The sequence below is a fragment of the Chelonoidis abingdonii genome, chromosome 11 (genome assembly GCF_003597395.2).
Source record: "Chelonoidis abingdonii isolate Lonesome George chromosome 11, CheloAbing_2.0, whole genome shotgun sequence".
In the NCBI taxonomy this organism is placed as follows: Eukaryota; Metazoa; Chordata; order Testudines; family Testudinidae; genus Chelonoidis; species Chelonoidis abingdonii.
The window spans coordinates 51539173-51562378 of record NC_133779.1 but is presented as its reverse complement, the minus strand read 5'-3'; the positions used below and the strand labels follow the sequence as shown (position 1 = coordinate 51562378).

Sequence of the window (23206 nt, the reverse complement as noted above, 5' to 3'; positions counted from 1 at the left end):
GTGCTGTATGTAAATCACCTTGTTTCTTACACAGTAAAAGAGACACAACGTGGTTTGTTTCGGATCATTTCCCCCCGCCACAAATCCCTGCCCTGGGGAATGTCACTGCCGGGAACTGCTGTGTTTTGATCTGTCGTGTGTCCGGGAATGTGCAAAGCCTCGGCACTGCTTGGGGGAGGCCAGGGTTGGGACCCCATCAAAGGCCTGGCTTGCCAGAGGACTCAGAGCTTTTATGGGGTCTCTCACCGGCTGCTTTGCCAGACGTTGGCCCAGGGCGGGGGGGCGGGGGGGTCTAGGGCTGGTGCCACTGAGCTGTCGGCTGACCCAAAACAAGCCACTTCCCCTTTGCCTAGACCAAGCTCTTTGGGGTGGGGTATGGGGGGGGCGGGTGGGCTGCCTCTCCCTCTGGCTGTGCAGTGCCTGGCACGTTCTGGGCCGCAATACAGAAAATAGCGATATCATGAAGCTGGGCGTTTTGGGTCTGTACCAGTGCCGCCGGGGAGGGGTGGGGATGTTTGAGCTTGGAGAGGGGCTGACGCCTGCTAACCCTGGGGGGGTGGGGGGGCGGTGTTGCTTGGCCCCACAGTCATTCGCTGGTCCATCCTCACTGGTCTTCCAATCGGCTCGCCCCGCTAACCTGCTTGCCTCCCTTTACCCCTGACCCTCAGCTGGCACCAGACCTGATGGGCAGCATACGAGTGATGGGGCCGGGTCCTGTGAGGGCAAGTGGGTAGCAGAGGCTGGGGGGGGAGGGAACCTGTGAGCCTCAGCCCCATACCACCCCCCACATTCATGCCCGAGCGTCCTTTTTCCAGCAAAGAAGGGAAAAAGAGATGAAGAAAAGAAAGCGAATGACAAAATAAATGGATGGGACAGAATGACACGGCGGATGGGAAACGGGCACCTTCATGCCACATGCAGTGGGCGTGCCTCATGCCAGCTGGTTGGCTGGTTACCGCACTGGTGTGTTTGTGTGTGTGTGGGGTGCACGGCTCTTGGTCGGGGGGGAGAGATACAGAATATGGGAATCAGGGACCCGTCTGAGAATGGGCCTGGGTGAGGTGGATAGGATGCTAGGGGAATGGGGTGTGGGCACCCCAGGCTCTCAGGCTGGGGGGAAGGACTGCGACCAGGGCGGGGGGGGTGGGGTGGGTGGTGGCTCCACTCTAGGCCTGCTGGCAGGTGGCAGGAGGCTTGGACCACGCTATCGGCCAGCAGCACGGAGCCCCAGAGCCGGGACCCATGTGCACTTTGGTGGCCTGAGCTCACCCCACAGTAGCAGGACCAGGTCCCCCCTTCACTTCCCAGGGGTGGCTTTCTGCCCCATGCTGGCGTACAGCTGGAGCATCCAGGCCCGGAGGCTGTTGGCAGGAACAGGGGCATGAGGCCTTTGCAGGGGCTGAGCTGAAGCTGATGACTGAGAGATGGGGTCAGCAGGGGCTGTTTGGTACCCCCGCCCCCACTGCTATCCCAGTCCTGGGTCCCCCTTCTCTGGCTGGCCTCTCTTCAGACAAACGCCTGTAAGCCAACCCACCCTGGTCTCCCCAGCAAGCGGCTCTGTCCCAGTGCCACGTTCCGCCCCCCCCCCTCCCGCAGACCGAACACCTGGAGGCTGGCATTTCCAAGCATGAGGGCCCAGACCGAGGCACGGGCACAACGCCATCGGGCACTGCGGGGTCTCTCACCCCTAGGCCATTCAGTCAGGGAGCCGAGCCTGGCTCCTGTTTGTAAATTTGAGCCTCAAGGCTCCCCTCTCACCACTAGCCTCAAGACTCACCACACTGCAAAGTGACCCCCATCGGCTTGGGCAGACTCCCAGGCACTAGGGACCCCTTGGTTCAGCCTAGATCTCCGCTGACCGAGGCCCAGCAGACAGGGCTGGTGCAACCATTTAGGTGACCATGCTAGAATTTGGGGGGAGGGGGGAAGGGGGGGGCACCTTTTTTTTCAGCAGCGACTGCGGCAGCCGGATCTTTGGCTGCCCCAGTCGCTGCCGGCATTCAGGTGGAGGAAGCTGGTGCAGGGGGGCACGGGGATGGCCGCTTGGAGCAAGTAAGGGGGGGCACACAGGGGAACTCCCTGCCCCAGCTCACCTCTGTCCCGCCTCCTCCCCGAGCACGCCATGGCTGCTTCACTTCGCCCGCCTCCCAGGCTTGTGATGCCTAAGCTGGTTGGCGTCGCAAGCCTGGGAGGCCGGAGAAGTGAAGTGGCGACGGCGTGCTTGGGGAGGAGGCGGAGCAGGGGTGAGCTGGGGCAGGGAGGGGGTGCCTCAGGGTGGAGGGTGGGGAGCTGCCGCAAGGGGGGGGCACCTCAGGGCAGGGGGAGGAGAGGCTCAGGGCGGGGCCGTGGGGTAGTCAATAACCCTGCCTCTCCCCCAACTCTTCGTTTGTTTAGACCATAAGCAACTTGGGGCAGGACCTGCCCCTCACTGTCTGTGTAGCACCTGACAGAACAGGGCCCTGACTTCAGCCAGGGCCTGTGCAGCACTCGGCATGATGAGGGCCCTGATCTCGGCTGGGGGTCTCTGCAGCCAGGGCTGGTACTTCCATTTAGGCGACCTAGGCAGTCACCTAGGGCGCCAGGATTTGGGAGGGTGGCAATTTGGCGGCGGCGGCGGCGGGGGGGTCCTTCCACGCTCTGGGTTGTCGTTGGCAATTCTGCAGTGGGTCCTTCACTCGCTCCGGGATCCGCTGCCGAAGTGCCCTGAAGACCAGGAGCACGGAAGGACACAGAATTGCGGCCAACAACCAGGAGTGCGGAAGGACCCCCGCCTAGGGCGCCAAAAACCCTGGCGCCACTCCTGTCTGCAGCGCCCGGCACAACGGGGACTCAATCTCAGCAGGGCTCTGTGCAGCATCTGGCACGATGGGGCCCTGCTCTCAGTTGGGGTCTGTGCAGCACCTGGCACGACAGGGACTCGATCTCAGCAGGGCTCTGTGCAGCACCTGGCACCTGGGGCCCTGCTCTCAGTCGGGGTCTGTGTAGAGCCTGGCACGACGGGGACTCGATCTCAGCAGGGCTCTGTGCAGCACCTGGCACCTGGGGCCCTGCTCTCAGTCTGGGTCTGTGCAGAGCCTGGCACGACGGGGCCCCAATCTTGGCTGGGCTCTAAGAGCACATGCAATGCGGATTACAGTAAATCCTTAAGCAATGGAGCCTGCCACTGCGAGGCAGGTAAGCCCGTCCCCCGCCCCCGCTGTCCCTCTGTCTCTTTTATGTGCAAAAAAGAAACTCAGGTCAATGACAAAGACACCACAAAACAAATGAACAAGCAAAAAACCAAACCAAACCAACAAAATCAAACCGATGCAGAACGAGAAACGACCCCCGTGAGCCGCACACGGAGAACAAGGATCAGAACAAAAGCAGGATACGTTCACGTGCCACGACACACACAGACACGCACAGACCCCCCCGCCCCACGCTACGCCGCGCTGGGGGTCTTCACCTGGCTGAGACAGGGCTCTGCGCAGCACAGCCGGAAAGAACTGCTAGCAGGAGGTTATGTTCTTCTTTCTTAAAATACAGGGTGAAAGGCTGTTATACAGATCTCTGCGACAGACGGGGTGGGGTGGGGGTCGGGCTACATGCACGACAGCTATGGGGATAGCCTGTGTTATTTGTGGGGGGCATTAGTACCACTGTTATTTTAATGCTTGAGCTGGTGGGACTTCGTCATGTTGTGGCTTTTCCTTCCACCCTGCATAAAAGCCTCCAGGGTCATTTACTGCCCTGGTGATTTAGCCCGTGGGCTCTTTGGAGCAGGACAGTGGCTCATCCTGTGTCTGTGCAGTGCCCAGCGCACTGAAGCCTTGAGCTCAGCAGCTAAGTAATAATCCTGTGTGCACATGCAGGAGGGGTGTGTTTCTGCTCTCTGCTGGGGGGGCAGGGGGAGCTGGCACGGCTCCGAGACACTTGGTTATTTGAAGGGCTTGATGAACGGGTCAGGGAGTGGCTGGTTGCAGGTCTCCTGCTTTCTCGCTGGAACGGGAAACGGCACAGCAATTTTGCAAGAAAAAGTTTTGTCCAAATGTCACGTTGCCATGTCCCACATGCCCTGATTCCAGACAGCGCTGGTCAGAGAACCTCTGTGCGTGTGTGTGTACACGTGTGTGTGAGTACGTGTGTGTGCGAGTGCATGCATGTGTGTACACATGTATGTATGTGAGTGTGTGTGTACGTGCACGCCCAAGGGTGTGTGTAGCTATGTGTGCAGTGTATGTGTGAGCACGGGTGAGTGCCTGTACACTGCATGTGTGTATTTTTATGTGTGTGTGTAATATGTGTGTGCCCTTGAATGTGTGTATGTGTCTCCAACTGTGTGTGTATGTGTATGTACCTGTATGCCTGTATATGTGTGTGCGTACGTCTGCCCATGTGTCTGTTCTGTTCATTCCCTCTGGGGCACCTGGCACTGGCCACTGTCGGTAGCCAGGATATTGGGCCAGCTGGACCTTTGGTCTGACCCAGTGCCGCTGTTCTTATGTGTATATGAGTGTGTACACATCTGTGTGTGCAGGAATATATGTGTGTGCCCATGTGCGTGTGACCAGCTGCATGTGTGTGTGTGTGCCTGTGTATGTGTGTGTGGATATGTGTGTGCTTATATGTGTGTATTTGTGGGGACCTGCGTGTGTCTATGTGTGCCCACAGGCATATATGTGTTTGCACGTACCTATATATGTGCCCATGTGCATGTTTAAAGGTGTGTGCCTGTGTGCAGCTGTGTGTGCCCACATGTGTGTATCTCTTTGTGTGTATCTGAGTGTGCCCGGACATGTATTTGTGTGTGCCAATGTGCATGTGTGCAACTGTGTGCCCATGTGTGTGCCCATGCATGTGTCAATGTGTGTGCCTGTGTGCATCTCTGTGTGCCCGTGTGGGTGTGTATCTGTGTGTACCTGTATGTATCTGTGTGCGCCCGTGTATCTGTGTGCGCCCGTGTATCAGTGTGCGCCTATGTGTGTGTATCTGTGTGCACCCGTGTGTATCTGTGTGCGCCCATGTGTATCTGTGTGCACTCGTGTGCGTGTGTATCTGTAAGCACCTGTGTGTGTGTATCTGTGTGTGTGTATTTGTGTGCACCCGTGCGTATCTGTGTGCGTCCGTGTGCTTGTACCTGTGTGTGCCTGTATGCATGCGTGTGTGGATGTTTGTGCCTGTGCAGAGGGGAAATCACAAAAATGATATTGAAATTTTACCCTTTTTAAAAATCAAACTGTGAACTTCCTGCTATGTTTTTCCGGGGCTCTCGGCTCAGTCCTGCCCAGGGCTGGAGGCTGTTGCCCTCTTGTGGTCCAAAGGCCCCAGGGCTTTACACCCTGAGAGTGGAGATGCCCAGCGTTATCCCAGGGGGCTCTGTCCGGTGGGAGGTAACACAGCCAGCGCCTCACCCCCGCACTCCCATGATGCTGCAGCTCACCAGCCCAGCCCACTGTGCAACCCCCCAGGCTGTGTTTGGGGCGGTCCCTGTGCACGGGGGGGGGGAGGGCAGGGCACCCACCTAGGGCCTTAGTACGGCCGGTTGGCATCTTTCGGTCGCTTGAGCTGCACTTTCAGGCGCTTCATGCCGATCTGGAAGCCGTTCATGGCCTGGATGGCAGCCTGGGCGCTGGTGGGATTGTCAAAACTTACGAAACCTGGGGAGGGGGCGGGGGGGGGCAGAGAGAGGCAGAGAAGGCTGAGTGGCCCTGGGAGACCCTTTGTTCATGGCTAGGGCAGTGCCCCCGTGGGTGCCTGGCTCAGGGTGGGCAGCTCTGTACCCAGATACTCAGCTTGGCACCAGGGCCATGGTATGCCCAGGATCTCCGAGGCTCGGGTCTGGGGGCATCTATCGGTGGCAGGCAGAGGGTACCCGATGCAGCGTTTGCTCCCTGGTGCCAGCCGCTGTGGGTGACAGGAGGTGGGGGTAGGCGAGCCCTGGGCTGGGCAGAGCCACTGGGGAAGCGAGCTCCACATCAGGCTCAGAGTCAGCCCCCGTCTACACGACGGGTTGCAACAATCTTTTGCCTGGGAGGTCGACCCCTCGCCCCGGTGCCCACTGGCTGGGTCTGCTGCTCAGCCACTGGCCCACAATGCTACAGGAAGGGGCTGGGGGAGCCCACTGACTGGGCTTACCGAAACATTTGCTCTGATTGGTCGCCCGATCCACGAAGACTTTGGCAGAGATGACGTTCCCGAAGGGCAGGAACATCTGCAGGATCTCGGAGTCAGTGAACTCCTGGGGCAGGTGGTAGATGAAGATGTTACAACCCTCTGGGCCTGTGGGGAGGAGGCAGGTGAGAGTGGGCGGGTGCTCGGGACACTTTAGATGCCCCCATGCTGGGCCCCCATTCTAGATCCCTCACACACCGGGCCCCATTCTAGATACTACACAGCAGGCCCCATTCTAGATCCCCCTCATGCTGGGCCCCTGTTCTAGATCCCATACACTGGCCCCTGTTCTAGATCTCCCATGCTGGGCCCCCATTCTAGATCCCACACACTGAGCTCCCTGTTCTAGATCCCCCACATGGGACCCCTTAAAGCCTTCTGCTGTGGACCTCCCATCCTGGACCCCTCTGTACCCTTCACTCTGGATACCCCAGTCTGGAGACCCCCCCCATTCCAGACTGTTCCAGATCCCTTGCTCTGGACTCCCTGTTCTAGACCACTCTATATCTTCTAACTGTGGACCCCCACATCCTTGACCCTCTAAATCCTACGGCTCTGGACCCCTGTAGATCCAACAGTCTGGACTCCCATTCTAGACCTCTCATTCTGGCCTCCCCAGTGTAGACCCCTCTAGATTCCCTTGCTCTGGACCCTGTGTTCTAGACCACTCTAGATCCTCTCATTCTGGCCTCCATTCTGGATCTCTGTAGACTTCTCATGCTCTGGACTCCCTCTGTGAAGTGTTGGGGTCCTCAGGGAAGATGTGAGAGTCCTGAGGTGCACAGTGAGGCAGGTCCTTGGTGACCCCAGGCCACATCTGGCCCCCGTGGACCTCCCACTACTGAGAGGCATTGGGGCAGGGCTCCTGGCATTGACAAGGGATGTGAGGGGCCCAGGGACCCAGAGGGCACTGGGGGGACACTGTTGGAGGGAGCGGTGCCTAGGGCTTGCTGGGGGCATGATATGAGGGAGTGGTTCCTAGGGAATGCTGGGGGAATGATGTCGGGGGCAGTGCCCAGGGGGTGCTGGGGGGACAGTGTTGGGGGCGGTGCCCAGGGGGCACTGGGGGAATGATGTCGGGGGCAGTGCCCAGGGGATGCTGGGGGGATGGTGCCCAGGGGTGCTGGGGGGACGGTGTCAGGGGCAGTGCCCAGGGGGCGCTGGGAGGAGGATGTGGGGGGTGGTGCCTAGGGGGCACTGGGGGGATAATGTTGGGGTGAAATGAGGGGGGCAGTGGCCCTGGGCCCCACTTACCTTCCCGTTGCTGCTGCTGCTGAGGGGGTGGCTGCTGCGTGAGGATGGCCGGCTGCTGGGGGAAGGCCGGGCTCACCAGCCCATAGGCAGCAGGGTAGGCGGCTGGTGAAGAAGCAAAGGAGGGCGTGAGCGACCCCTCGGGCTGGGCCTATGCGCCCCCAAGGGAAGGATCTGGCCCCTTCCCCTCATCACTGGCCCAGCTCCCTTCCCTCACTGCTCCCCACTCCCCCCTGTCTCCCCCGGTGCCTCCACCTGCAGGGAGCACCCACCCCATACTCCCTGTCCCCCTGGCTGCCCACTACCCCCAATGGCCCTGAGGGGTGAGGCTGGCACTGCCGCACCCTGGTGCTGCTCAGACCTGGTGCCAGCACCCGGGACATCCCACCATGCTGCTACCTCCATCACCTCAGTCCCCACCCCCCCGGGGCCCCTTCCAGCCCCCCAGCCCTGGGGCGGGGCGCCAGACCTGTGTAGTGCTGCATCCCGGCGTAGGCCTGCTGCAGGGGGTCCACGGGGGCGGCCGGGCTCTGAGCTGCGAGGGGAGACGAGGGGGTTACCAGGAGCCCTTGGCTGAGCCGGGGCGGGGGGAGCAGGCAGGGCAGGGCGTGTACCTGGGTATGGGTGGACCCCGTTGGTGTAGAGGGCCTCGGAGGCTGGCTGCCCCGTGGTCTGTGTTGGGACCGGGCTGTAGCCGTTGACGCTGAGCGTGGCCGGGATGGCGGACACGGGGGTGGCGGCGATGGCGGGCGGCGTGCTGGTACCTGTGGGCGAGAGATGCGGTAAGGGGGGGCCGGTTCGGGGCCCTCCCCCCACCCATGAGGAGATCCCAGTCGGGTGCCAGCTCCCAGCTCACCCACCCCTTCCCCCTCTGCAGCCTGCCACCCGGGGGGGCTTTGCCCACCCCACTGGCTCCCTGGTGTGGCCCCTCCTTGGCCGGGGGGGTTGGCACCCAGAGCCTGGCCCGCGTCGGCCCTACCTGAGGAGGGGGTGAGAGGCGTGAGGGGCGTGGCGATGAGGCCGTTGGGGTTGATGGTGGCCATCTGCTGCATCTGGACGGCTGCCATGGTGGCCATGGGGTTGAGGTAGGCGGAGTGGGCAGCGACCAGGGCTGCCTGCTGCTGCATTAGCTGCAGAGAGAGGGAAAGAGACGGGAAGAGGTCGGGGGGGGGGGGGGTCTGCTGGACTGCTGGGGGGATGGGGGAAGCCTGTCGCAAGGCACAAGGACTTGGGGGGGACATGCCCGCTGTCCCGGCCTCCACAGTCTGCCCTCAATCTGACCCGTAACCCTCTGCTGTCCCAAGCCCTCGGCTCCTTCCTCCCAGCTCTGCCAGTTCCCCTTCATTCTGACCTTGCAGCTGCCCTGCTATCCAGGCCTGCTGCTCCCATAATACCCCAGCTCTGTGCGGCTGCCGCCTCACTCCCGACCCACAGCCCCTGCTGCCCCGCCCTGCGCTCCCTGCTCCCACTCGTGCCGGGTGCCCCTCACTTACCCGACCCACATGCCCCTGCCTCGCTCCCTGCCTCGCCGCTCCCTGCTCCAACTTCAGCCCGGGCCCTCACTCCCGTAACCCCCACATCCCCTGCCTGTGCCCGCCTTGCGCTCCCGTGCCCCAGCCTGCCGGGTGCCCCCTCCACTCCCCGACCACAGCCCTGGCCTGTCCCCGCCCCTGCGCTCCTGCCCCAACTCTGCCGGTGCCCTCTCACTCCCGACCCAACAGCCCCTTCTGTCCCGCCCTGCGTCTCCCTTGCTCCAACTCTGCCAGTGCCCCTCACTCCCGACCCACAGCCCCTGCTGTGCCCGCCCTGCGCTCCTGCCCCAGCTCTGCCGGTGCCCTCGCACTCCGACTCAACACCCCTGCGTCCGCCCTGCGCCCTGCCCCAGCTCTGCCGTGCCCCTCACTCCCGACTCACAGCCCCTGCTGTGCCCGCCCTGCGCTCCCTGCCCCAGCTCTGCCGCTGCCCCTCACCCCGACCCACAAGCCCTGCTGTGCCCGCCCTGCGCTCCCTGCTCCCAGCCTCTGCCGGTGCCCTCACTCCGACCCACAGCCCCGCTGTCCCCGCGCCTGCGCTCCCTGCCCCAGCTCTGCCCGGTGCCCTCACTCCTGACCTGCAGCCCCTGCTGTGCCTGACCTGGGCTCCCCCATGTCCCTGGCTGAGACCCAGTGCCATGTCATGCGGGGAGCCGCTTACTGCCTTGAGGTGTAGGCGCTGTAGGCCCCGAACTGCAGGGCGATGGGGTGAAATGGCCCACTGGCTGCCCACACTGCTGCATCCGGCGCAGGCCCCGCTCCTTCTCCGTGTCCGCAAATTCTATCACCACAGGCTGGAGGAGGCGCCCTGGGAATGGAACCCCACCAGGGGGGCTAGTGAGACAAGCAGAGCACGTGACCACCCCCCCCTCCCCGGTTGCCTCAGCCAGCCCAGGGTGCCCAACAGGCCCCAGCCATTCCTTCTGCAGTCTCCGTGCCTGGCAAGCCTCTGGGGGAGTGTCGGGGGGGTGGGGGGAGGGGCAGGCTCCCTGCTGTGTCAGTACCTGCTCCAGCTCCCTCCCCACAAGCTGGATGATCTCAATCCTCCTTGGGTCATAGGGCCTAGGGATAGAACACCACCTATAGCTCCAAACAGCAGGGTCTCTTCCTGTCTCTGCTGCTCCACAAGCTTGGCAAGTCACTGCCCCAGTCCATGCCTCACTTCACCAACTGCAAATGGGGCTAATGACCCAACCTCGTTTGCAAAGGCTCTGAGGTCTATGAATGAGCAGGGCTTGGGATCAGAGTGACATGGGGCTGGGCAGGAAAATGAGCTGCCCGTGCTGCCCACGTTTGCAAGAGTCTGAACTATTTTCCCCGCCCTGATGGGGTGAAAAGCTGGAAGAATGTTCTTTTGGGCAGTTGAGACGTTATTCCAGCTCACTCCGATGCGCTCATGCCGCAAACTCCAAAATCTGCCTGACCCAGAAAACGGGTGTTTTCACTGCAGGAACGTGGAAGAGGACAGTCGGACCTCCTACTGTCATTTCCACACATCAAAAATAGGTTCCAGTCCAGCTGTTCCCACGGCAACGGGTGTCCGTCCGTCGGCGTTTTTCAACTAAAACCCGTTTCGACCCTCCCGACTGGCTCTCGAGGCGCAGTGGTGAGCTCATCCACAGGGGGCAGCAGAACTCAGCAGCATCCTCCCCCACCGCCCTGCTGCACTGAGCTGGGCCCTTCCAGGTGGCGAGTGCTGGGGGGGGGTCTGAGATTTGGAGCTGGCCACGAGAGGGTGGGCGAGGCAGAGGGGCTGGAGATCCTTGATAGGCAGCGGGGTCCTGCGGTCCTGGAGCTCGCTGGCTGTGCGGCCCATCTGGTGCCCGATGAGGAGCTGCAGGGGGATTGGAGGCCTGGAGGCAGGAAGGCCCTGGGGGGTCATTGCAGCCTGTGCCCTCGGAGTCCCCAGGGGACGGGTGTTGGAGCAGAGAGGCCTGTGGGGTGTCTACAGACTTGCACTAGCCAGGGGGGGGGGGGGGGGGGGGGGGGGGGGGAATCAGCCGGGTCAGTGAGTGCCCCGGGGGCGGGTGGGATCCAGCCAGGTCAGTGAGTATCTGGGGGGGAGTCCAGCTGGGTCGATGAGTGCCCAGGGGGCGGGATCCAGCCGGTTGGTGAGTGCCCCGGAGGGAGGGGGGATTCCAGCCAGGTCAGTGAGCGCAAGGCGGGGTTCAGCAGGGACAGTGAGTGCCCAGGGAGGTCCAGCCAGGTCGGTGAATGCCTGCGCGCAGGGGGGCGGGGGGGGATCCAGCCAGGTTGGTGAGTGCCCCAGGGGGATCCAGCCGGGTCAGTCAGTGCCCACGGGGTCCAGCTGGGTCAGTCAGTGCCCAGGGGGAATCCAGCCGGGTCGGTCAGTGCCCGGGGGCAGGTATCCAGCCAGGTCTGTCAGTGCCCAGCATCTGCCCTGGGAGACGAGGGGTCTGGGTGATGGGTCTAATGCCGAGCTCCCCACTCAGGGCCATGACAGGAATTGCCTCCTCTCAGCTCCCCCCCACCCCCATGTGCCCATGCGCCTGGCCGGGCCTTACCGGCAATGTCCGGCTGCCGTGCAGGGTGTTGATGGCGGCCTGAGCCTCGGCGTGGGTCTGGAACTTCACGAAGGCGCAGCCTGGGGGGAGACAGAGTTAGTGCAGTGGGGGGGGGGGGGGGGCATGGCCTGAGTGCACAGACACCCCGAGTGCAACCCCAGAGCACACACAGACACTCCGAGTGCACCCACCCTGAGCTCGCACAGACACCTCGAATGCACCCCGAGTGCTCACAGACACTCAAAGTGCACCCCCCTGAGCGCACAGACACCCAAGTGCAATCCCTGAGTGCACACAGATAATCTGAGTGCACCTCCTGAGCATACACAGACAATCCGAGTGCACCCACCTTGAGTGCGCACAGACACCCCAAGTGTACCACCCAAGCACACACAGACACCCTGAGTGCAATCCCTGAGTGCACACAGACACTGCGACTGCAACCCCTGAGCGCGCACAGACACCCCGAGTGCACCCCCTGAGCACACACAGACAATCCAAGTGCAACCCCCGAGCACACACAGACAATCCAAGTGCACCCACCCTGAGCATGCACAGACACCCCGAGTGCACCCCCCAAGCACACACAGATACTCCAAGTGCAACCCCTGAGCGTGCACAGACACCCCGAGTGGAATGCCTGAGCACACACAGACACCCTGAGTGCACCCCCGAAGCACACACAGACACCGAGTGCAACCCCTGAATGCACACAGACACTCCGCGTGCACCCCCTGAGCACACAGACACTCCGAGTGCACCCCCTGAACACACACAGACACCCCAAGTGCACCCCCTGAGAGTGCAGACACCTCGAGTGCAACCCCTGAGCGCACACAGACACCCTGAGTGCACCCCCCCGAGCATGCACAGACACCTTGAGTGCAACCCCTGAGCGCGCACAGACACCTTGAGTGTACCTCCCTGAGCACACAGACACCCCAAGTGCACTCCCCAAGCACACAGACACCCCAAGTGCAACCTCTGAGTGTGCACAGACACCCCAAGAGTGCACTCCCCGAGCACACAGACACTCCGAGTGCAACCCCTGAGTACGCACAGACACTCTGAGTGTGCAGACACTCTGAGTGCACCCCCCTGAGCTTGCACAGACACTCTGAATGCAACCCGAGTGCGCACAGATACTCCGAGTGCACCTCCCTGAGCGTGCACAGAAACCCTGAGTGCAAGCCCTGAGTGCGCACAGACACCCCAAGTGCAACCCTTGAGCACGCATAGACACTCTGAGTGCATCCCCGAGCACACACAGACACCCCGAGTGCACCCCCCTGAGCACACAGACATCCTAAGTGCACACATGTTCCCAGCCCCCCGCTTCCCCCCAGAGCCAGGCACCCTTGTACATACATGCCCTCCCCTGTCTCCACCCATGCCACACACAGCCGCCCCGCCCAGAGCTGGCAGGGCCCCTCTTAGCCCTGCATGCCCAGGCATGCAGTGGGCAAGGGTGGCAGGCGAGCAGTGGGTCTGGGAGGCAACACTGGCTAAGGGACAGGCCCAGTGAGCCCCTGCCTGGTCCATGCCAGTGGCAGGGATGGATGCCAACTGCACAGCCAGGGAGCGTCACCCAGGACAGCTGCAGGGCCCGGGAGTGGTGGTGGTGGGATTACATGGGAGAAATGGGTGGGAACCCTCAGGGGACCCCGTGGCCAAGCTGCATCTTCCCTGCAGCACAGCGCCCCCTACTGCATCCTCACCCTGCTCCTGCAGCACAGCGCCCCCTGCTGTGCCCCATCCTACTCCTGCAGCACAGCGCCCCCTGCTGTGCCCCCTGCTCCCTGCAGCATAGCGCCCCCTACTGTGCCCCCCCGAGCTCTCTGCAGCTCCCCCTCTGCTATGGGGGCAGGGCCAGCGGCAGAGGCCCTGGCGCGGCACTCACCTTTGCTGGTGCCATCTGGCCCCCGCAGCACCGTGCACTCATCGATGTTCCCAAAGGGCTCGAACATTTTCCTGACGTCCTCGTCCGTCTGCTGCTTGCCCAGCATCCCCACAAACAGCTTCCGGTCTTCTGGCAGGGAAGAGGCAGTGCTCAGTGGGGAGCCGTGCCCATTCGCCCCCCACCCTGCCCTGCCCGGGACTTGGAGGTGGGTGTCAGTCACAGAGTCCCTGCTGAGGGCCAGATGCCTCCTCTCACTCCAGGCTGGGATCCTGGTGCCAGGAGCCAACCACTAGGTCCAAGCCTGGTGCCATGATGGGCAGGCCCCGGGGGGTCCTGGAGGGGGGGTTATGTCTGCAGGGGGCACTGGAGACCATCACAGCTACACTTGGCTGGATCTTTCCATCCCTAGGGCCTAGGCTGCTGATTTGTCTGCCAGGCCTTAGCTCTGTGTCTCCAGACCCTGCTCTGCTTGCCTGTCCATGTCCTTAGATGCTAGAATGCTGATCGGTCTGTGTTTCTGTCTCCCTAGAGCCTGGCTGATCGGTCTAGCTATGGATCTACACCCTCCATATCTATCTATCTATCTATCCCCAGACACCCCCTCTATCTATCTATCCATCCCCATTCACCCCATCTATCTATCCATCCCCATACACCCCTCCATCTATCTATCCCCATTCACCCCATCTATCTATCTATCCCCATACACCCCCCATCTATCTATCTATCTATCTATCTATCTATCTATCCCCATACCCCCCATCTATCTATCCCTATTCACCCCATCTATCTATCCCTATTCACCCCATCTATCTGTCTATCCCCAGACACCCCCTCTATCCATCTATCTATCCCCGTACACCCCCCATCTATCTATCTATCTACCTATCGATCTATCCCCATACCCCCCATCTATCTATCCCTATTCACCCCATCTATCTATCTATCCCCGTACACCCCCCCATCTATCTATCCCCATTCTTCCCATCTATCTATCTATCTATCCCTATTCACCCCATCTATCTGTCTATCCCCAGACACCCCCTCTATCCATCTATCTATCTATCCCCGTACACCCCCCCATCTATCTATCTATCTATCGATCTATCCCCATACACCCCTCTATCTATCTATCTATCCTCGTACACTCCCCTCTATCTATCTATCCCCATACACCCCTCTATCTGTCTATCTATTTATCCTCGTACACCCCCCTCTATCTATCTATCCCTATACACCCCCTCTATCTATCTATCCGTATACACCCCCTCTATCTATCTATCTATCCTTGTATACCCCCCCATCTATCTATCTATCCCTATACACCCCCTCTATCTATCTATCCCCATACCTCCCCATCCTCATACACCCCCTCTATCTATCTATCTCTCTATCTATCCCCATTCACCCCATCTATCTATCTATCTATCCAGCCCCCTGGTATCCGCAGGGAGCACTGTCAGCCCTGCCCAGTATTAATCTGATGTCACAAGAGCCCAGGGCAGGGAAAGCCACAGTGAGAAATCCCGGGAATGTGAAGGGGGGACTATTGGAAGACACCCTGCCCCAGTTGATCCTAGCTTTGCTCCCCAGAGACTGCTTGGGGGGCCAGGGGTCAATGCTGGAAGGGGTGTGTGCGTGTTGGGGCAGGGAATCACCCCTTTGTTCTGATGGGGGTTTAACCTGGGGTAGCTGGGGTTCCAGGACCCTGCCCCCTTCCCACGCCCAGCGGGTACCTCCTCTGCTTTCGCTGTCTGCTGGCTTCACCTGGATTGGCCGGTTCATCTGCAAGGGGGAGAGAAGGGAGAGACATTGAGGATGTGTGCAGGCAGCCCCTGGTGCTCAGAGAGCGGGGCGCCATGCCCCCCCACTCCCCGAGATGGAACCATCCAGCAGCCAGACCCCACCCATCCCCAACAACAAGGCATGAGCCCCTCTTAGAGAGAGAGAGAGAGAGAGAGCACCTTATCCCATCATACAGAGGGGAAACTGAGGCACAGGGTGCGTCTGTGACTTGCCCACGGTCACCAGGCACATCAGACCCCAGATTAGAACCCAGGAGTCCTGACGCCTGGTCCCATCAGCTACAACCATTAGATAACACACTCCTCCCACAGCCAGGAATGGGAACCCAGGAGTCCTGGCTGTCACTCATGGCTGGAATGGGAACCCAGGAGTACTAGCTCTTCTTTATTTAGTGTGAATTTAATCCAGTGGGAGGTGCACAACTGACCCCCGGGAGAGCCAGGCCTGCATAGCACAGGGCCAGTTTCCCTACTTACTGCCACGGCCCTGCCCTGGAGGGGCCCCAAGGACAGCTCGGTTTATAGCCAGTCCAGGAGTGGCCTCTATGCAGTGGCTGCCAGCCAAGCACCTGTCCCTGGCTACTGACCTGAGACTCACCAAACAGCCAGGGTTGGAATTGAACTGGGGGGCAATGTCCCCGTGTCCCATTTCCCGAGGCTCCAAGTCCCCTGCCCTGAGGCCGGATCAGAGCCGGAGCCCCCTGGAGGGGAAAGGCCCCATGTCCCATTCCCAGCCCCCTGAGCCAGCCAGTCCCCCCAACCTGGGGCCGGAGCAGTCCTGGTCTTCCAGAGCTGCCAGAGCTGGCCTGGCCTGGCTGGACACAAGCTGGTGGGGGGAGGAGTATCCAGCAGAAATCACTGACACCCCCCAACCCAGTGTCAAAGACCCCCTCCCCAACTCCCTGCAGGAACACTACAAGTGGAGAGTGCCCCCTAGTGAACACCCCGCTTCCTGCAGCCCAGCACCCCCTAGAGCCATGCTGGGGCTTTGGGTCCAGCCCTGACCGGGAGGGGACAGCACCCCCTGCCGAGCCCTCCACCCTGTTCCCTTCTGGAGCAAAGCCAGCCGGCAAGGGGAGGGTTAAAGCAGAACAGAAGATTAACTCAGCAGGTCACTGGGACGAGTTCTGTAAAAGATTCTGTAATCATGTTAAAGGAAAGCACCAGCTTGCAGCAGAGAGAGCGGAGGGGAGGCAGCCCCCCCCTCCACTGCATGGTAATATCGTAACCACCACCCCTGCTCCCAGCACCTAGGGTGACTAGATAGCAAGTGTGAAAAATCAGGAAACCTTTTTCCAGGGGGCGGTGGTGGCAGACTTGCGTATATAAGACAGAGCCTTTAATCTCGGGATGCCTGGTCGCCTTACCAGCACTGTCTGGAGCAAGGGGATCTGGGAAGTGAGACACCCCACAGCCAGCAGCCAGGGAGCGACTACACCAGCAAAACCGCAGGGGTGACTGTCATCTCCAGACGCTGGGAAGTTTGGGGGCCACAACATGAGGGTCCCACTCCTGATTCTGAGCATGTCGATCCCAAAGGCGGGTGGGTGCATGACCAGGCAGGGGAGCAGCCAGAGGCCCGAGGTTGACACGGCGAGGCATGAATGAAACCCAGGCATCCTGGCTCCAAGTCCAGCAGCCCGTGCACTGGCCCACCCTTTTCTCCCCACGCTCCTGGCAGTTCGGCCTTCCATGAAGGTGACTGGCCATTGCCTTCGAGAGAGAAATTTAGGCCCAATTGACAATACTCCAGGAGCCAGGGGGCTTCAAAGGAGGCCACACTGAAACTGTAGGAGTGACTGTCTGTTCAGACAGCTGTCAATCAGGGCTAGCCCCCTGATCTGGGCTCATCACCATGGCAGCCGAGCGCCACACCATCTTTCTTATATTGACCCTCCCAGCACCCCTGAGAGGCAGGGCAGGGCTCTTATCCCAAGAGTACAGATGGGGAAACTGAGGTGCCAGTAGTTCACTGCCTCACCCCATTGACTTTTGAGGATCTGGCCCAAGGTCACGCAGGGAGTACGTGGGACAGCAGGAATCTGAACTCACAAGAGCTCTAACCACTGGGCCATCTTTCCTCCCATCTATCCTTCCCTAAATCATTGGGCCCAGCTGACAGTGGCCCCAGCCCCCTGTTTACTTGGAACCGTTTACTGACTGAGCAGCATCCCCACAGGCACAATGCCACCGGGTGCTGCCACTGTGGCAGCACAAGGCTATGTGAGCAGGAACACAACTTATCCAGGAGATCAATAAGAAAAAGGCTCTGGATTCGCCCGCTAGCCAAGGGCACCTGTTCTTACAGCTCCCGCACTCCCAGCCTGGTCATGTGCATGGGCAGGTGGAGGCACTGCCAGGACGCCAGTGTGGCTATTTGGCCTCAGGCTGGGTCTGGGGGATGGGGACTGCAGGCCGTGGGGGCGAATGACTGACCTTGCAGCATCCCAGTGCCCTGTGATGCAGCCGGCATTTCTGGCAGGGCATTGCCCACCCACTCTGCCTGCCCTTTGCACCTTGTGTCTCTCCAGGAAGGACATACACGGTGGGCGGAGACGGGGAGGGGGCATGGATCCCACCCAATCAGTGTAATTAAAGCCTTGCTCATTGCCCAATGGATTATCACTAAGATACTGAGCTCTATTGATCAGGCAGAGATGGTGCAGGGTGTGTATGTGCATCCCTCCATCCCGCTCAGTCAGCCTCCCCAGCAAAAAGACTGACTCCAAAGCAAACGCTGTCTCACCGGCCGGCCCAGCGCAGGCTACACACAGGCTGTCTGGCAACCTCACCCCCAGCCCTCTTCAGATCAGCCGGGCTCTTTATCTGCCTGCTGGCTCTAACTGTCTGTGGGATTCACCTCTCCCTGTCATATCTGTCCAGCTCGTCATTCATCCATCTCCCCACCTATCCATCCACCTGTCCTTCCAGCCAATCCATAACTGTCCATCCAGCCACTAATCTAATCTCTCCAGCCATCCATCTCGAAGGCACATATCTCCCTGGGAAGCGTCTAGCCAGAGAGCCCGGCTCACTGCCCAGACACTTCTCACAAGCGGCCTCCCAGTCACTGCTGTTTTAGGAGCAGGTAAACCCGTCGGACACAACCCCCTGCCCGCCTGGCAAGAGAAAACACATCCCAGCTCCCCTGCCCTGCATCTTCCTTCACAGCGTCCTGCCTTGCTTTGTTGCCAGGTTATCTCTGGTTGCCACAGCAACCGGTGCCACATGGGGACCGCTTTTTCCTCTCATGGTAAAAAAAACAACAGGGCCTGGCAGCCACTCAAGGAGCAGGGGCTTTTCGGAGCGGTGTGGCGCCCTGAGCTGGGCCCGCAGGCCAAGCCCACAGAGGGGCAGTGTCCCTGAGGTTTCAGCCCCATTTAGCGCATTGGGAAGGTGGTGCTGGCAGGACAGACCTAGAGATCAAAGGCCTTGGTGTATGCCTAATCAGGGCAAGCTTCCCAAGCCCCCCTCCCACCCTACCCTCAAGGGGGCAGCTTGGTGCCCCCTGAGCATGTCTTTCTTTATTCAAACCTGCATGACGGTAGCATCTGGATGCCCTAGCTGAGTACAGGGTGTGATGGAGTAGGGACTGTCTGTGTGGGGAACGGGAAAGCAGGGGATGTCTGTAGGTGAGGGACAGGTAGTCAGGTTGTAATGTGAGCCGGCAGGGGGGAGGGGGAGCTGCTGGGCGGAGGAGAAGGAAACAAAGGGTTTTTTTTCGGCCGGAGGAGGAGAGGCAGGACAGTTTGGGTTTGGGCTATGGGGAGGAATTCAGGGGATCCTAGCTGGGATCCAAGCACCCTGAACCCCCAGAAGGACTCAGTGGAGGGGTCCGGACTGTGCCTGCAAGCTCTGCTGTAACCTGTGTTCCTGCTGTCCAATAAACCTTCTGTTTTACTGGCTGGATAAAAGTCACTGTGGGTCCCAGGAAGAGGGGTGCAGGGCCAGACTCCGTGACACAGCCCCTGCCCCAAAGAGCTCGCAGCCTGAATAGACAAGGGGAAACTGAGGCACAGAGTGGGGAAGGGACTTGCCCACAATCACCCAGCAGAGGTAGGAATAGAACCCAGCTCTCTGAAGTGCTAGGGACATGCCCTAACTACTACCACACCATACTACGCCACACTATGTTTCATCGTGAAACAGGGGTGATGGGGAACCAGATAGAGACAGGCCCACAACTCCCATTTCACCAGGGCTGGCACCACTGCCCTGAGCTGGATTTGAACTGGATGTGTCTGCTGCTCTCCCCCAGGCAGGGTTTGGGTCCTCTGGGGGGGAGCAGCTGTTTATACAGAAAGCACAGAGCTCAGCGCTGAAATGCAACCACCTCTGGGTAGGGTGGCTGCTTATGGAGAGAGCACATGGCGCAGCGCTGAGCTGCAGCCACATCTTGGGTGGGGTCGCTGTTTATACAGGGATCCCTTACCCATTATAACACCCTTGTGGCTGGGATGAGGACACCCCACCATGCCAACTGCCAGCCCCAGTGAATCACTTCAGGGTCATGCTCTATGGTTCATGGGGGCATAGCCCCATAGAGATATAGAAGTCAGTCCCCAAGCAGTCAGCCAAAATCCCCACAGACTGACTATGGGTAGGGCATTGGGGGCGGGTGCCTCTGGAGGTGAGGGCCAGGGGGAGACGTCGGCCAGGGCCGTCCAGCTGGCCTTGTCCCCCAGGGCTGGGGCTGCCGATGGCTTTGGCAGGACGCTGAGCAGCACAGCCCCGCTAGGCCTGCTGAGTCAAGACCCACAGCCATGCCGGAGACCCACCAGCAGAATGCTGCCGGCGGGGGCTGGTGCTGCACCCCGGGGAGCTGCTCCCTGAGTCTGGGTTGGCCTGTGGCTGTACATCCGGGGCAACCAGCTGCGGTGCAGGCCCCGAGACCCATTGCATGGCAGGGAATTGTGCCCCATCCTGGCAGCTGCTTTTTGCACCCTCCCAAGACTAAAGCATACGGGGCTCTGCACGAGCAGATCTCTGCGGGCCGGCACTGTGGGGCGCAGCTAAAGGGTCAGGGCAGTGGGGTGGGGATACGCAAGCCACCATAGCAGGTGCTCTTGGCATGAATCAGCTGATTAGCCGTGAGCTTTACAGCTGGGAACGCAGGGGCTGACAGGGAAGGGGAATTAATTGCAATAACCAGGGATGCCCCTGCTCAGGCATCTTACGTCATAGGGAAGGATCAAGGCCCGGGTTGGGGTTTTGGGGTGCCCCATGCCACACACCCCATGAGCCACATCGCTTTCTGCGTCCATGACAAAGTCATCGCAACCTCACCTCACAGGGCCGTCATGCCAGGGGGAGAAAAAAGCAGCAGATGCCCGGTAACCATGGCAACCAGAGAATATGAACCATGGCAACCACCCACTCATCCCCAATTTACCCACTGCGTTACCTAGTAACCATGCTGACATCACCATTTATCTTTATAAACAACCTCAGGGTGGGGGGACGATTTGAGCAAAGGGGAAGCAAAACAAAGGGGGGGGGTTCAAATCTCCAAAATATTCAAGTGGGAGGTAGAGGGAGAAGCCCCAAGGGGAAAACGCAGAAATACCCACCCCCAACCCTGCTAAATAGCCATCCCCTGGCAGTTGTTTATAGAGGCCTCCCTCGCCAGGTGCTGAGATGCAGCCATGTCTGGGGTAGGGTGCAGGGGCTGCTTATAAAGGTACCAGGTACCCTTTACCTGACAGCAACATGCAGCCACCTCTGGGGTGAGGCGTAGGGAACTATTAATAGAAGGCTCCCTTGCCCAGCACTGAGATGCAGCCACCTCTGGGGTGGGGCAGCTGTTTATATAAGGATGGCTCACTGAGCTCTGTTAGACATCTCTGGGGCAGGGCACAAGGCCAAGGTGCCTTTACCTGGCACAGAGATGCCACTGGGGGGGCGGGGCCTATATTTAACACAGCAACACCCTGCCATGCACCACCCTGGATGTCTTTGTGGCAGGCGCTGGGCCCAGCCACCCAGGAGGATCACCCAGCTGGTGCTCAGGACCTAGGGTGTCCAGGCAGCTGGAGCCGGAGCCTTCCTGTACCGCAGAGACCATCAGCATCTGTGAGCTGGCCGCGCAGTGCAACAGCCACACTCTGAGTCCCTTCCAATGCCCCCATCGTGGCAGCCAGCCCCCGCAGCGGGGCAGCGCCCTGCAGGACTGGCATCATGCTGGGGCAGGGGCACGGGGGCTCACCCAGTGCTTCATTTGTATTGTAAGAGGCCCTGGGGCTCAGCCCTGGCAAGCCCTGCTGCCTGTTTTCCAGTCTTGGGGGGGCCCCCTCTGGATGCTGGTGCCAGAGGGGGAGCCCCTCCATCCTTGGGGAGCAGCCCCGAGGGCACCGGAGAGGCCAGGCAGCTTCCCCCGCCCCCAGCTGGTGGAATCAGCAGCACAGTGAAAAGGAGCATGGCCCAGCTGCACCTCCGGACCCTGCCAGTGCCGCTTGCTTGGCGGATTATGCAGTGGGTTTCTCAGGGTTAATTTTCACTGGGGTGGGGGTCTACAGAGAATGAAAACAGGGCTGGGCTTAGCTCCTCCTCCCCTCCATTTTCAGGAGACACTTGGGGGGAGGGAAGGGGAAGGGGAAGGGGAGGGGGTTCCCACTAGGGGCTGGAAATGGGATCCAGGCTCCCAGGGCCACAGGGAGCTGGCGGGAGTTGGGCGGTGGCGTCCCCCTGACGGAGGGCCCAGGTTCAAGTCCCGGCATGGGCAGAGGGAGGCGGCTGGCAGAGGCCTGGTGCTGGTTGTGGCCAGGCTGCCTGTGTGACCGACCTGGGGTTTGAGAGAGACTCTGGCTGGGCCAGGCAGCAGCACAGATTAGCCAGCTGGAGCAGTTCCTTCTGCTCTTTGCAGCTAGCTCAGGGGAGAGCCAGCCCAGGAGGGCTGCGGTCTCTGCTCATGAGACTAGCCTTGGCTCTCTGACCAGATCCCACCTGGCCAAGCCTGGAGATCCAGCATCCTAACAGCTCAACAACAACTGCTCAGCTGGTGCAAAGCAGCGGCTGCAGTGGAGCGTCCCCTGTTCCACCAGCTGAGGAGCTGGGTCCCGGCATGGCCAGCATCTGGGAGCCGTGGGACGAGGGAGATGCTAAAGGAGAAACAGCCGGGCCTAGAGGGGAGGGCACTGGGGTACAAGCAGGATGCCTGTGTTCAATTCCAGGACTGACACTGACCACAGGCAAATCATTTCTTCTCTTTGGGCTTCAGTCTCTCCTCCCACCTGTGTCTATTCAGCCAAGGAGCTCTGGGTCTGGGCAGCGCCCGTCGCGCCGGGGCCCTGATCTCCGTTACTCTGGGTCTGGGCAGCGCCTGTCGCGCCGGGGCTCTGATCTCGGTTACTCTGGGTCTGGGCCGCGCCCGGCGCGACGGGGCCCTGATCTCGGTTACTCCGGGTCTGGGCAGCGCCCGGCGCGACGGGGCCCTGATCTCGGTGACTCTGGGTCTGGGCAGCACCCGGCGCGATGGGGTCCTGATCTCGGTTACTCCGGGTCTGGGCAGCGCCCGTCGCACCGGGGCCCTGATCTCGGTTACTCCGGGTCTGGGCAGCGCCCGGCGCGACGGGGCCCTGATCTCGGTCACAGTTTGTGACACCTGATGATAAACCCCTGAACAGAGACATGCAATGGGGTAATTGTTGCTATGCTGCCAAGACCATCCCCTCTGTCACTGGGGCAACTGGGTGAGGGACAGTTGCCATGGTAATAAATGCCATCCTAGGATGGAGCGCTTGGCGCAGGAGACTCAGAGCTGGTGGCTGGATTCAAGGAAGGGCTGGGCAGTTTTATGGGCCTTAGCTACAAACTCCCCAGCTCTCCTGCGTGGAGTGTGACTCCACCACTGCTGGGACCAGGGAGAAATGTGCTTCCTTTTGGCCCCCAATCCCATGCAGAACTGGCAAGCTGCCCAGGTGCAATGTGGGACCATGGGGGCCTGGGCCACTGCCCGGGAATCCAGATTTGAGAGCCTGACGCCCTCAACTGGGAGGGGAAAATTCCCCGTTCCCTTATTAACCAGAGAGGAGAGCACAATTA

At 60.6% G+C, this 23206-nt stretch overlaps 1 protein-coding gene across 1 annotated transcript in view; it reads right to left on the bottom strand.

The window, feature by feature from the left end:
- Positions 1-23206, bottom strand: part of LOC116817645 (CUGBP Elav-like family member 3-A) — a 47050-nt gene that overhangs the window by 3993 nt on the left and 19851 nt on the right. The window contains 12 exon segments of the mRNA XM_075071115.1: positions 5504-5639; positions 6118-6261; positions 7408-7509; positions 7874-7939; positions 8019-8168; positions 8384-8550; positions 9604-9652; positions 9655-9724; positions 9727-9744; positions 11462-11541; positions 13362-13490; positions 15098-15146. Of these exon segments, the coding sequence (XP_074927216.1) occupies positions 5512-5639; positions 6118-6261; positions 7408-7509; positions 7874-7939; positions 8019-8168; positions 8384-8550; positions 9604-9652; positions 9655-9724; positions 9727-9744; positions 11462-11541; positions 13362-13490; positions 15098-15146 (1152 nt within the window). The 3' untranslated portion in view covers positions 5504-5511.